At 39.9% G+C, this 12,750-nt stretch overlaps 1 protein-coding gene across 8 annotated transcripts in view; it reads left to right on the top strand.

The window, feature by feature from the left end:
• MAP2K5 (mitogen-activated protein kinase kinase 5) overlaps positions 1–12,750 on the top strand; it is a 141,399-nt gene that overhangs the window by 37,454 nt on the left and 91,195 nt on the right. For all 8 annotated transcript variants that reach the window (XM_074880149.1, XM_074880152.1, XM_074880148.1 and 5 more), the window contains exon 9: positions 9,237–9,276. In XM_074880149.1, coding sequence (XP_074736250.1) covers positions 9,237–9,276 — 40 coding nt within the window. The remainder of the gene's footprint in view (positions 1–9,236; positions 9,277–12,750) is intronic.

Genomic DNA, 12,750 nt, shown 5'->3' with positions numbered 1-12,750 from the left:
TAGAATGCTTTTTTAAAATAATGCTTTTGCTCTTAGAAGTGAATGTGAGATGATAAGGGACAGAAGAACGTTATGTAGGAAGCTTTTTTTGCCATTCTACTGCCAGTGTTGTGTTTCACTCTCTCCTTAATCTGTTTGATGTCTCTGTGAAGAGCAGTGGGTGTAACAACACCAGTGAGCTTGATGTTGATTTTTCCATTTCTTTTCACCCCAGATTCTTTGAAAATGCTCACTCAAAATGCTAAAAATTAACTGCTCAGATATCCACTGATCCTCGTAAGGATTAGCCAGCCATACCCACCTCCCCTGTACATGCCCACAGCTGTTTTAATGACGGTGGCAAGGAGCGATGCAAGAGGAGTGATGCCAGAATTGTTTCTGCCATGTTGCTCATCGCGATGGTGTCTCAGTGCCATCCAGTAGTGAATGGAGCAGTGTCGCTAACCTCATGGTGTTCACGTTCTCAACCTGCTCCTGGGGAAGAGCAAGCTTTCTACTTGAAACTGAACCATAATTAGAAGAAAATGTTCTTTCAGCTATTGCAGTGAATACCTAGAAAACTTTTGCTTCTTGGCACAGTTCTGTTTACTACTACTGGTCACGACTGAATTACTGAACAGCTCTGTTGGTCCTTAATGGTTGTTATGCTGCGAGTGTCATGAACACACCTCTCGTGAACAAATGGTTTGATAATGCAGAAAATCCGGCTTTAGGTCTCCTTGTGGAGACATATCAGTATCTCAATTGCTGTCACCGTAGGATGTGACGTACATTTTGGCTCATACTGTTGCTTCAAATTTCTTCCCAAAATTGTGATGGGTTTACTTTGTACTGGCAGGCTTTATGCTGTGTCAGATAATGTCTGTCCGTGTCAGGCTAAGCTTATGACTGCTCTGCTGTCTTTTGTCCTTTCAGCTAGTTTAAAAACCAGCAGCTGAAATATATTACTGTGTTTGCATCTGATCTGGGTTGGTCCTGTGGTAGTGTGACCTACTATTCGTGATGGTGGCACCATAGCGTCCTCAAGCAGGTCAAGGCTAAGCCATCTCTGTCTTTAGTCCTTTCTGTCTGTACAGGTCTCTCCGAGGAATGGGGACTGAATTTCAATGGGGTGGGTACAAGGAGAAAGACTTGTAATCCAGTTTTCAAAGGTTGACCCTGAATGTTAGGCTGCAGTGGAGAAGGAAGACTCATATAAGTGGTAACAGATGGAAATAGTGGTAGGTTACAGCATGAAAGAGGTGAGGGATTCATTCTGCTCTGCTTAGGCTTGGATGCCAAAAGCGCCTCTTTCCCACAGAGATGGGTTAAGTGAGACATTTTGCTATTCGGCATTTTCTTTATGCTGCTTCTAGTGCCAATTTTGCTCTTTTGAAAAGTTTAAAATTTAGATACAAGTATTTTTTGTTTGTTTTCTAGTTTAACAACAAATCATTTTGCAATCAGTACTCAAGCATCTGTAATGAGATTTTAGATAGAGGGGAGGTTGGCGTAGATTGCTGTTCGAACTAGCACAGTCCCCATAAAAGCTCCTTTTTACAACTGCTGTGCACTTTGGATTTCCTGTTTTAATAGCCAGAGAGTCAGGCTAATGTGTTTGTCTATTGCAGAAGGCAACAACTGTCAAAGTGTTTATTTCCTAGAAACAATTTGAATCTGTTTCTTTAGATGGCCATCAGAGTACGTGACAATTCTATCATTAGACTGCCAGAGTCTGACCAGAAGTACGACAGACAGTGGCAGTACTAGGAAAAAAGAGGGGAAAAAAAGGAAGAAATTAACAGTAAACCAAATCTGTGGGTGATTTGCTGCATATAGTTTGCAGCTGGTGACTGGCATGTCATTCTGCAATGCATAACACTTAGAGAATTGTATTCATCTTGCGTGACACTGACACAGTCATTTTGCTCTAGGTTATTTCTCATAGGGCAGGAAAATGTTCAGTTTGACTTCGTTCAGTGCCCTTACATCTGAAGATGCTGCTTGCTACAACCATAGCTTTTTTGTGTTAATTTTTCAACGCAAATAAGAAACCTGGGGCTTCTATGTGCGTGTTTATTTCTTTTAGGAAATACTGTGCCTCAGTCCCAGAGACCTTTCATGTGCGTTATTCTGTGCATCGAGTGAGGAGGATGTCTGGAGGACTTCCTCTGCAGTTCATCAGTGCAGTGCCACGGGTGAGCTGATACAGATATGGTGAGACAGGACAGTATTTGCGATTCTTGTTGAGTGAAATGATCACAGAATCACAGAATCATTCAGGTTGGAAAAGACCCTTGGGATCATCGAGTCCAGCCATCAGCCCTACTCTACAAGTTCTCCCCTACACCACATCCCCCAACATCTCATCTAAATGACCCTTAAAGACATCCAGGGATGGTGACTCCACCCCCTCCCTGGGCAGCCTATTCCACTGTCTGACCACTCTGTGAAAAATTTTTTCCTAATGTCCAGTCTGAACCTCCCCTGTTGCAGTTTAAAGCCATTCCCTCTTGTTCTATCGCTAATTACCTGTGAGAAGAGACCAGCACCAACCTCTCTACAATGTCCTTTCAGGTAGTTGTAGAGAGTGATGAGGTGTCCCCTTAACCTTCTCCTCCTCAAACTAAACAGTCCCAGCTCCTTCAATCACTCCTCATAGGATTTATTCTCCAGGTCCTTCACCAGCTTTGTTGCCCTCCTCTGCACTCACTCCAGCACCTCAATATCTCTCTTGTATTGAGGTGCCCAAAACTGAACACAATACTCAAGGTGTGGCCTCACCAGTGCAGAGTACAGGGGGACTATCACCTCCCTACTTCTGCTGGTCACACTATTTCTAATACAAGCCAGGATGCCGTTGGCTTTCTTGGCCACCTGGGCACACTGCTTGCTCGTGTTCCTGACGTCCTGATGTTTTTAACAAATGTGTGTGATGGATACGTACCAAGGTGTGAAGCAGAAGATGACGTATCTGGGAGAAAGGACCTGAAATATTTACTTTTATTTTTATTTTGTGACCTCAGGTTGCCCCTTGGAAAGGTTGTATTGGACATTAGGAGAAACCTCTTGGCAAGTGAGGTGATGCAGCACTGTAACAGGGCATGAGAGCGGCCAGGGATCTCCATCCTTGGGGTGTTCAGCACAGAGCTGGACAAAGCTATGACTGAGCTCATCCGCTGCTCCAGGCCCACTTCAAGAGGGAGGTTGGATTGGGTGGTGTGCAGAGGTCCCTTTCAACCCCCCTTTCATCTCCTAAAAGCATCATTTAGCAGAGTGACGCACCAACGCTTTGTGTGAGCCAGAAGTGCGGCAGACCCAAGTTTGTGGCATTAGCCCTGAGTTTCTCTGGTGCCTCGAGCAGAGGGGAGCGTTGCCTCCCTGCGTCCTGCAGTCACATCACTGATGCGGCAGTCCTGTCAGTATGTCATTTTGTCATATTTGCTGATGTTAGTTATATTTCTAGGAAGGGAAGGGACTGACTCATTGGCATAGCAGACAGGTCATGGCTTTCCCTTGAATCATTTGGTCTTGCCAGGGAATATCTTATTGATTAGAATTTTTTTCCATGGCTATTGGGGGAAAAATAGAAAAATATATCCTGGTGGCCAGAGTGAACAGATGGGAAACAGGATCTTCTGTGTGGTAGGCTGCTGCAGGCTTCTTCCATGCTTTTTTGCATCAGCATTAGCAGCATGATAGAGTAATTTTAATGCATTTTTGTTTCTAGGAAGAGACTGCATTTATTTTCAGTTTTCAGATAATAGTAAACACAGTTTGTAGTAGAAGGTTATTATATATGTTAGGAAAAGCTGAGAAGCCTCAAGGATCTTTGCATACTTGGTCTATGCTTCTGATGTGACCATCCTTGAGTCACTCATATGTGAGCAAATGCTTTACAGTTAAAAATTAGAAAACAAGTTGAAAATTGCTGTTTTTCATGAGTGTCTGCATGTTGAAACCTGAAGTTAGTTTCTTTACTTGCCCTGGAAGAAATTATAGCACAATCACAGCAAGTAACGCAGCTCCCCACGGTGCTTTTAGGTAAAATTTTTCACAGGCAGAATGTAAAATTGTTAGTCTTAGCAAGTTGAAAGAGGGAGAAATTTTTTGTTTGACATCTAAGCTCTTTATTAAGAAGCTTGTGCATGTTCTGTTTGGTTGAGTTTTTTCGTTTTACTTCTGAACTGAGTAGAAACTCACCATATTCTGTGTATGAAATTTGTAGCATTAAATATTAGGATGGGCTATGGTTTATTCCATAAAGAGGTTTGAGCCAAAGCATCTTACATTTCTCCTCTAGTTTTCTTTGCAGTAGGTCCCAGGAAGAACAAAGCAGGTAATGTGAAATTCAGTTACCTTTTTCTTTCTTTTCTTTTAAAACAGAAACCAGCTGCTTCTTATGCTTTCATTTTTTAATTTGCTTTCCTGTAGAAACACTTCTTCTATGGGGGGAGAGATGCTGAGGAGTTGGCAGTTCCCCCAAAGCCCTATTCTAGTTTTCCATTATATTGATTTTTATGTTCTGGAACACAAGGGATGCACAGGCCGTACTCAACAGTCCATCAGAAGTTTTTCCGGCTTAGCTGGAGGGCTTTGTTCAAGCAGAGTGAATGCTTGCTCACACTGTCTTTCTTATTCCCCAAAATAACCCAGCTTTTGCCATGGAGCTGGGCAAGCCGCCTTCGCAGCGCTCCCTGAGGGGCACTCTCGATTTTCAGAGTAGAGGAGGCAAAGTTATGCTAAAGGACTTGGCTTGCATGGGTCCCTTCAGGGCTTTAAATGTCTAGGGATATGGTTAATAGTCAAGGTTAATAAAATATTTGACACAACTGTGCCAGTCTTGCTTAGAAGCTGTTCATTGTAATGGATGTAGGGGGCTCAGAATAATGAACTCTAGTGGGAATGTGAAGGAAGAGATTTAAATTTCTTTTCCCCCAGTGGGAATGTTTCAAACTACACGGTGTTTGAAGGCTGCCTGTCCTTTTCTTACACAACACGCGGTAGCTTTAAGCCAACCTCTCCGCACTGCGTGCCGTGCGTGTTCCCTGGGAGCGCTCCCCAAAAGGAGATGTCGGCCACTTTCTCCATCTCACATTAGCACTGTGTGCCAGGGCAGGGGGGAAGGAAGGGCCACCAAAACTCACCTTTTCCCCATCCAGCTTTCTTGCTCCATTTTTCCCTTTTCTTGGAGCTCCTGGAGTGCTTTCTACCGCACTGCCTCTCTTGCTGGAATATCTTTTATTTTTTTTCTGAGGAGGTCTGAAAATTGCTGCTTGCTTTCCTTCATCCTCCCTGAAGAGTTCTTCCTCCTTTTGTGAAACCTGTAAAAATTTTGTAGGGAGAGTTAGTAGTCTAAGTTACTAAAACTTGGTTTTAATTAAACAGCAATCTCTTAACTTGGTCCCTGTACCAGGTAGTGCTAATACATATAAGGGGTGCACCTGCATTTACTCTTTTCTCCTGTGGTGTTCATCACCTTTCTCCTCATGTAGCAACATTAAATTGGTTATTCAATTGAGTGCAGGTTTTGTCCCTTATCTGTATTGGACATAGAAACAAAAATATACTTCTGAGCATTGAGAAAGAGCAGTTTGCTTCTGTGAAGAATTTTCATTTTCTGGGGAAAGTGAGTGTGAATTATTTTCTTGTTTCCCATATGTATTCTGGGACTAAAATGCAATTTTCAACTGCTAGCCTTTACTGTTCACTTTGAAGATGTCACTGCAGATCGGTTTAAGATATCTACAACTTTTTGCGCTATTTGGTCTTTTTATTTTGCAAAACCTGTTCGTAATCAGACTTTGGCGAATCTGAAAAGAATCCATTGTCTTGTAATATTGGTATCCCAAAATGGATTCCTGAGCTTTGCTTTTTTTTAATAACTAATCATTATCCTCAGCCTAAAAAAAATGCTGTGGTTACAATAGCTAACAACTGCCTCTTTTTAAATAAAATTAAATTTAAAAAATAGTTAGGTGCAGGGTATTGGAGTTACAGTTTCTTTATGTGCAGAAATTGGACACCAAATGAATTGTCTGATTGCTGTTGTGTTTATTTTTGTACTATCTTAGTAAATACTATGTCATTATTTTAAAATGTATATTTTAAAAGTATTTTTAGTATTGGAGAAAGTTGTTTTTATGCTGGTTATTAATCTCATAGCATTTCCATCAATTTGCGCTTAAAATAATAAAACATTAGGTTTATGGTAGATGCAATTCTCCAACTAACCTGAGTAGGATCTGGATCAGGCTCTGCATAAGAATATATTCTTAATTTGTCCCACTGTCTGTTAGGAGTTTCCTCTCTAGAGAGTAAAAAGAGCACTACATGCCATGGTATTAGTCCCAGAAATTCCTGATGTAACTAAGAGACAGAGAGGGAAGGGGAAATGCGCATCGGAACCTGCTTCCTGCAGCTGGCAAATCACAGTAAAATCTAAATAATAACTTTTCTGTTTTTTCATAGTTGACACTGGCATCCAGTGCTCAAAATTACTTTTTAAACTTCTAATTGCAGAAGTTGGCACTCTCTGATGTAGAATGGTCTCTGCAATTTCTCCTTAACAGTAGATGATTTATAGCCACCTATTCTTAATCATCTGTTACAGCTTTTGCGGTGGGTCACAAGCAAACCAAAACCAAATCCCAACAAAAACGAGCAGGAGAATGAACTTGTTTTCCCAGAGCTGGTTTCTGCAAGGAATGAAATTTTGCAACCCTCAAGATGGTGTTTTCCTTGAATATTTTGCATTTCAATGCATTTAATTTCTGCTCTTTACATTTGTCTTTAAGTAGTTCAGCAGCTATGGAACAACTGTTTTCACTCGTTTTTAACATCCACTTGTCTTTACTGTTAGGCACTGCTCAAATGAATTCCTAGCAAGAGGAGTTGTTGTAACTGTTTATTAGGCAACATCATTTGCCTACCATCCTGGAAGATTTTTAAGTGTGTGTTCACTGAAATGTACAGTGTTGCTGAGGAACCTTTTGCATTTTGCTACTTTGCTTCGTCTAATGATCTGGTTCTACCATGATGAGTTTGTTTACTTACTTTTGGAGGTGACACTGAAATCTGTGAGAGTTGACCCTTGAGATGAGACTTCACATTACTTAGAGAGTATGAATATTAGTTTAATCTCCCCGTAGACATTCATAGACTTACTGAGGGGTGCAGTATGCACAGAAAGTATGTTTTTCTTCATGCTGTGCACATTATTCTGTGGGATTTTTTTTTTTTAGTGCATCCTTCTGAAGCTACATAAAGGTACTAAATCTTTAGGCTTTAGCTGTGCTGACTGCAACCAAAATGATCAATTCCAACTTACAGTTCTACATAATATCCAACAAAAACGTTTTCCCTACACACTCATTGGAACGGGTAATTACTGTAGCAACTACAGACTAATTTGAAGTGTTAGCTGTTAATTAAAACACTACAGAGGTGTACGGTTGTCTTTTGGTGTAACCAAAGCTCCTATTCAAACTTCATTAATCACTTTACAGTTATTGTGTTGGGGAAGGTCAGGACAATCGAGAGGCTGGATCAGCCTGGAGTAAACAAATTCCTGTCCTCCCAGGTAGCGTGCCATTTGCAAAGCCACTGGACACGCTGTACCCATGGGCATGGTATCTCCTTTGTGATCCAATTCTCAGCGATAATTAAATGTTAAATTGGTACTGTCAGTGCTCTGTAAACCAAACCAGGTATCTGCCCTCTGCTGGAAATTTAACCCAAACTTCCACGGATGAATTAGCGTGCATCATAATTAAATAATCAAGTCTTCCCTTTTAATTCACTTGGAAACAGGAGATCTCTCTTATGGAAAAAAGATCAGCTTTCTTGACAAGCTAATTAAGTTGCCAAACTGTCCGGCACAGTACATATTAAGCTAACAGACGTTAAGCATGCTATCTCAACCTGTTCATTTTCTTATCATTTCTGCTGATCTTAAGTCCATAATGTTTTGCCACTGTTGATTCATCCATAGTTACAGCAGAGTTCATTTACTCCCTCGGATTCATTGATTATGCATTCAGCTACCAGGCTGTCAGAGCTTCATCTGATGATTTTGCTTTTTGCCTCTTGTGCTGATATTAAATAACACTGATTTTTGGTATGCCTTTTTAAATGGTGTTTGTTCCCAAAAGCTCATGCCACTTGGTTACATAGATGTTTATCCATGAGTTATTAAATTAAGGTGAAGTTTTTAGAAACTTCTGAGCTATTAACAGAAATTATATAAGCACTCAGGGTTATAAATGAGATTAAACAACAGCCTTGTGCTGTACTGTGTATGATTTTGCATGCAGAAAAAAACTATTAAAGCTTTTTTTCTTCAGTAATAATTGCTAGAGGTATATAGTGTTAAAATATCATAATTCTTTAAAGTTAGTGCCACATATATGACAATGCTGTGCATAGTGTCATAAATCAGTATGAGACAATAAAACTAGTGAAGAGGAAAACCTTTAATGGTTTTGTTTTTATGCAAAATTACGTCGGATTTTTAGTGGATGTGTTTTTTGCCGACCTTTTTATTTTCTTACAAATTCGTGGTTAGGAATACACAAGTCATTGTTAAATAGCCAATTATAAATGTTTGTCTTCAGAAATTAAGACAAACAGCTCTTGAAATACTGTGGAAAATTATTTTGGGTACATGTGAGCATTAACAGTAATGCTTTCTAACCTTTATATGTCCACACACACACACACACTGATCTTGAACACAAGTGCAGAAAGTTCATTTTGCTAATATTTTCTGTGGGTCCTTAGGTTACGATAAGAAGAAAAGAATCAGTCATTACCTGTTTTACTTCACTAATTGATATAGCTGTGTATCTCACCACTGAAAATACACATAGGACTGGCAAACTTGCGTGAGAAACCTTGTTTTACATGAAGATTCTGAATAACAGATATATCACAGTTTTATTTCATTGAAAGAAAATGTGAAGGTGGATAAATTCATACTTACAAGTTTGCTGTTACATTGTACAAAAGTCTTCAATGTGTAGATTTTATATGAAACATGCAGATGTAAAAACTGGCTAAATGGTTTCATTGTAAGTATATTCTTTTGATCAATTGTTTTCATCAGTCTTTCTTTAGAAATGCTATATAAAATTGGTTTAATGTAAAACGTATTAGGTCCAAGTCATTTTTCTGTGAAATTAGTGTATACATGTTGCACATATGTATAGAGGTAATTTTATGTGATCTCAAGTTATTTAATTTTTTCCCTCATGCAGGGCATATCATGTCCCTAGTGGAAAAATACTAGCAGTAAAGGTAAGATATTACAGTAATTTTCTTTCTCTCTTTCTTTCTCTCCATTCTTTCTTGACCTTGGTTTCCTTCCCCTCTCTCCGATTGTTAGATCTCAATTTGGTTTATTGCATTAAAGTCCACGTTGTTTATGCAGAAAAACTCCAGCCCATAAATTTAGTCATTTCAACTGAGCACAGAGTTCCCAGAATCCAGGTTTTGTCCACCGGGAATGGCTTGGCACTGTGTGTCAGTGCCACCACGTCTTCCCATGGGGTTCTGTGGACTCGTCCAAGTGCAGTTGTGGCTTGTGCCTCTCTGGCGACTGGCAGAGATGCTGCTTCACCGTCCTGAACCCTGCGGGGCGTTCCGGGAGCGGGGATGGGGAGGTCGCGGGATGTCAGCCCCTGCCTTTCTCTGCCAATGCCAAACTGTCCCCCAGGGCACATTCTTTGGTGGTCTCTATGACCTCTTTTTAAATAAAGAGAATTTCCCTGTTTTCTTTGGGATAATATTCTGTTTTCCTAAGAGATTTTGTGGTTTTAACAGGTTTGTTTATTTAATGTCCCATCCTCCCCCTGATGGTTTTTTCTATTTAGCTTTTTTTTTTCTTGTTAGCATTCTTTGCAGTGAAGCTCTATACTTTAATATCATGTGGTCAGATAAATACCAGTCTCGTCTGAAAGTTCAGTTAAAGCTGTGGTAAATAGTATGCCACCTCTTGTATGTAACTTGTTAAATTAAATTAATAAATTAAATTATTAATACAGTTAATCTATACAAAAATATAGAAATATGTCCTTTTTTAATATATCAAACTTTTTGTTTAAATTTGGTGATCTTGTTAAAACTCAAAGCAGTAGAGTCTTTTGGGAAACAAATGTATTGCATTCATATGATTCCAATTAATAGTTTGAGATCTAAAAGAAAAAAAGGTATATTTTAAGAATATAATTTATGGAATAATTACTTAGAAAACTGTAAAATGGGCTTTTGGTCTCATTTCTTTTTTTTCGATGTCTTTAATCATTAAATACTGGTGTAACTGAGTTAAACTGAAAGAATGCAGGGGTGGGAGAGGAGAGCAAGAGAAGGAGTGATGGGAGCTGGTTGTTGCAAGCAGAATTGATTTTAAATGGAATTTAAAGATGTAAGATTATACAGAGGCTTCAAATGAAGCATATATATTGGCGAGGCAATATTTACATATATGGGTAACTTTCAGATTTGGGCTCAGATTGTCTTGTGGTTCCAGTCAGATACAATTTACTAAAAGGAGATTCTGCCTGTGTTTTGGCTTTCCCGAAGATCACGTAAATAAATCACTTCACCCCACTAGGAGCAAAGCAAATGCTTACTACTTTGAAGTGATTCTCTTCGTGTAGAAAATACAGAAATTGAAATAACATCCAAATAACTTCTAATTATATGGAATACAGATATCACTTGAGAAAGTTTTTGAAAATGTCACTTTGAAAAAGTCCTTTCAAGAGGTATCCATCACTCCTAAACCTGTCATGAGCAGTTAAGAGTCAAGCAGGGATTCTCTGACTTGTAATAGACAAAAAAGTACAGAAAATTTAATTTTTATTACAACTTTCCATGTGGAACTAAAAAAGCTCTTCCCCTAAATGCTGGGGCTGTGTGAGGATGCTGCTTTTTCCTGATACCTACTACATTGCTTCCTCGAATAATCTTTTCCAAGCTCTGCAGAGAGCATCTCCTGTGCCAGCCTGCCCCGTGCTGCTGTGGGTGCCCTCGGAAGCTGCCTGGAGAGGAGGTGGAGCAAGAGAAAAAAATCACACAGGCAGGAGGGGAAATGAGTTCACCCTTTGCAAGGTTAATTGAAATCACCTCCCTGTGGCAAAAAGCCTTTTCCCCCAGCAATTTCACCTCCTCGTTTCCCTTTGAGTCCAAGGGTTTGGGTAGTCCTCGTGGATAATTAGCATCCTGAAGATTTGGGGAACTGGATTCTCTTGTAGGTTCCTCCTGTGGTGGTCCTGTCACTCTCAGTTATATATATATTTTTAGCGTGATTTCAGAAGAGATACTACATCAACATGTGTGTTATCATTGTTTAAAATAACATGCTCACAAGCTGGAGGTCAGGAAACCTGCGATGATCGTGATCATGCTGGCTTGCTCTATTAAGAAAATTAACACATCTATGGCTGAGCATACCCAGCAATAAGGAGGGGATGGTAACGCCAGCGTCTTGGCGTGATCATCACGCGGCTCGACTGTTACGACAGAGATTGCCACGCTAATAGGAACGTGGCTGGATGGATCTGTAAAAGTGGAGTTCTGCTTTTTGGGGGCTTTTTCTGGCGGTAGTATACAGATTCGGTAGGATGAGATAACATTCTGAAAACCTGTTGATTAAAATGCTTTTGGCTGGTGGATAATCTTGCAAATATATTGAACAGGAAAGCAGACCGATGTTAATACCTATGTTATAGACCAAAGCTATGTCATTACATGTTTTATGTAAACTTTGCAGCTAGATAACATGCAGAGGATTTAATACTTTTCGAAGGTAACTTTTTTCCTAATTAGAGGAGAAAAATCCGAATGAAAAATTTACGTGTACACTGGCTGATTGCCATTCTTCAACCACTTTTAGTTTCTCCTGCTCTAAAGCTAGCATTTAAATAGACCATTTGATTAATCATTTGTATACTACTATAATACTCCCAAATTTCCTTTGAGTTGTACATACTGTAAAAGACAATTATGTCACCACAGATTAAGTAAGTGAATTAAAACAGAATAGCAGCTTAATTTGACCTGTGATTTTGCTCTCGTTCCCTTCAGTGGAACGTATGCCACTCCAGCAAATAGATGAAGTCATCCATGACAGCTTGTGATGAATTGCCGTATTTATACTGTATATTTTAATAGCCTCACACTAATTTAAATTGAGCACAGAGTAAATTATAATTCAGTCACTTGACTGCTTGTATTTAAGTTGACAACTCATCCTTATTTGTCCTGGAGGTGTAGTGGAGAGCAGAGGAAATATGCTCAGGTATTCCTCTTTTAAAAATTAACCCTTTTCAGTTCAAATGTTAGGTATGTTGAGTTCATGTACGTTACAAGCATGCTAAGCAATTTCAAGATTGCTGTATTTTAGGCAGGAGCTTGATGAGAAAGATGTGCAGGAGTGCTTGGAGCCCCTTGCTGAATCCCAGAGGACTGCTGTATCATTTAAATAAAAAAAAAAAAAAAGCTCCCCTTCTCTGGTATCCTTTTCCAGCTCTACCTGTGAGGCACCATTTCGACTAGTTTTGAAATCAGGGCAGGCACTGGAGCTGGAAGCTGGGGGGCCAACCCCGCTTTCCCAGCCAGCCCAGGAGACCCGTGGCCCTGTCCCTGCAGCTGGGTTACCCTGTGGCAGGCACAGGGGCCACCGGCAACTTGCTGAGCCCCTCTTTTCCTCTGACTTTTGTTGTAGCTTCCACGGCAAACTTGTGAAGAAACTCTCTTCCCGCATGTGTT

This window comes from Strix uralensis, chromosome 11 (genome assembly GCF_047716275.1).
Source record: "Strix uralensis isolate ZFMK-TIS-50842 chromosome 11, bStrUra1, whole genome shotgun sequence".
In the NCBI taxonomy this organism is placed as follows: domain Eukaryota; kingdom Metazoa; phylum Chordata; class Aves; order Strigiformes; family Strigidae; genus Strix; species Strix uralensis.
The sequence above is the reverse complement of the archived record's forward strand: the minus strand, read 5'-3'. Positions and strand labels throughout refer to the sequence as shown.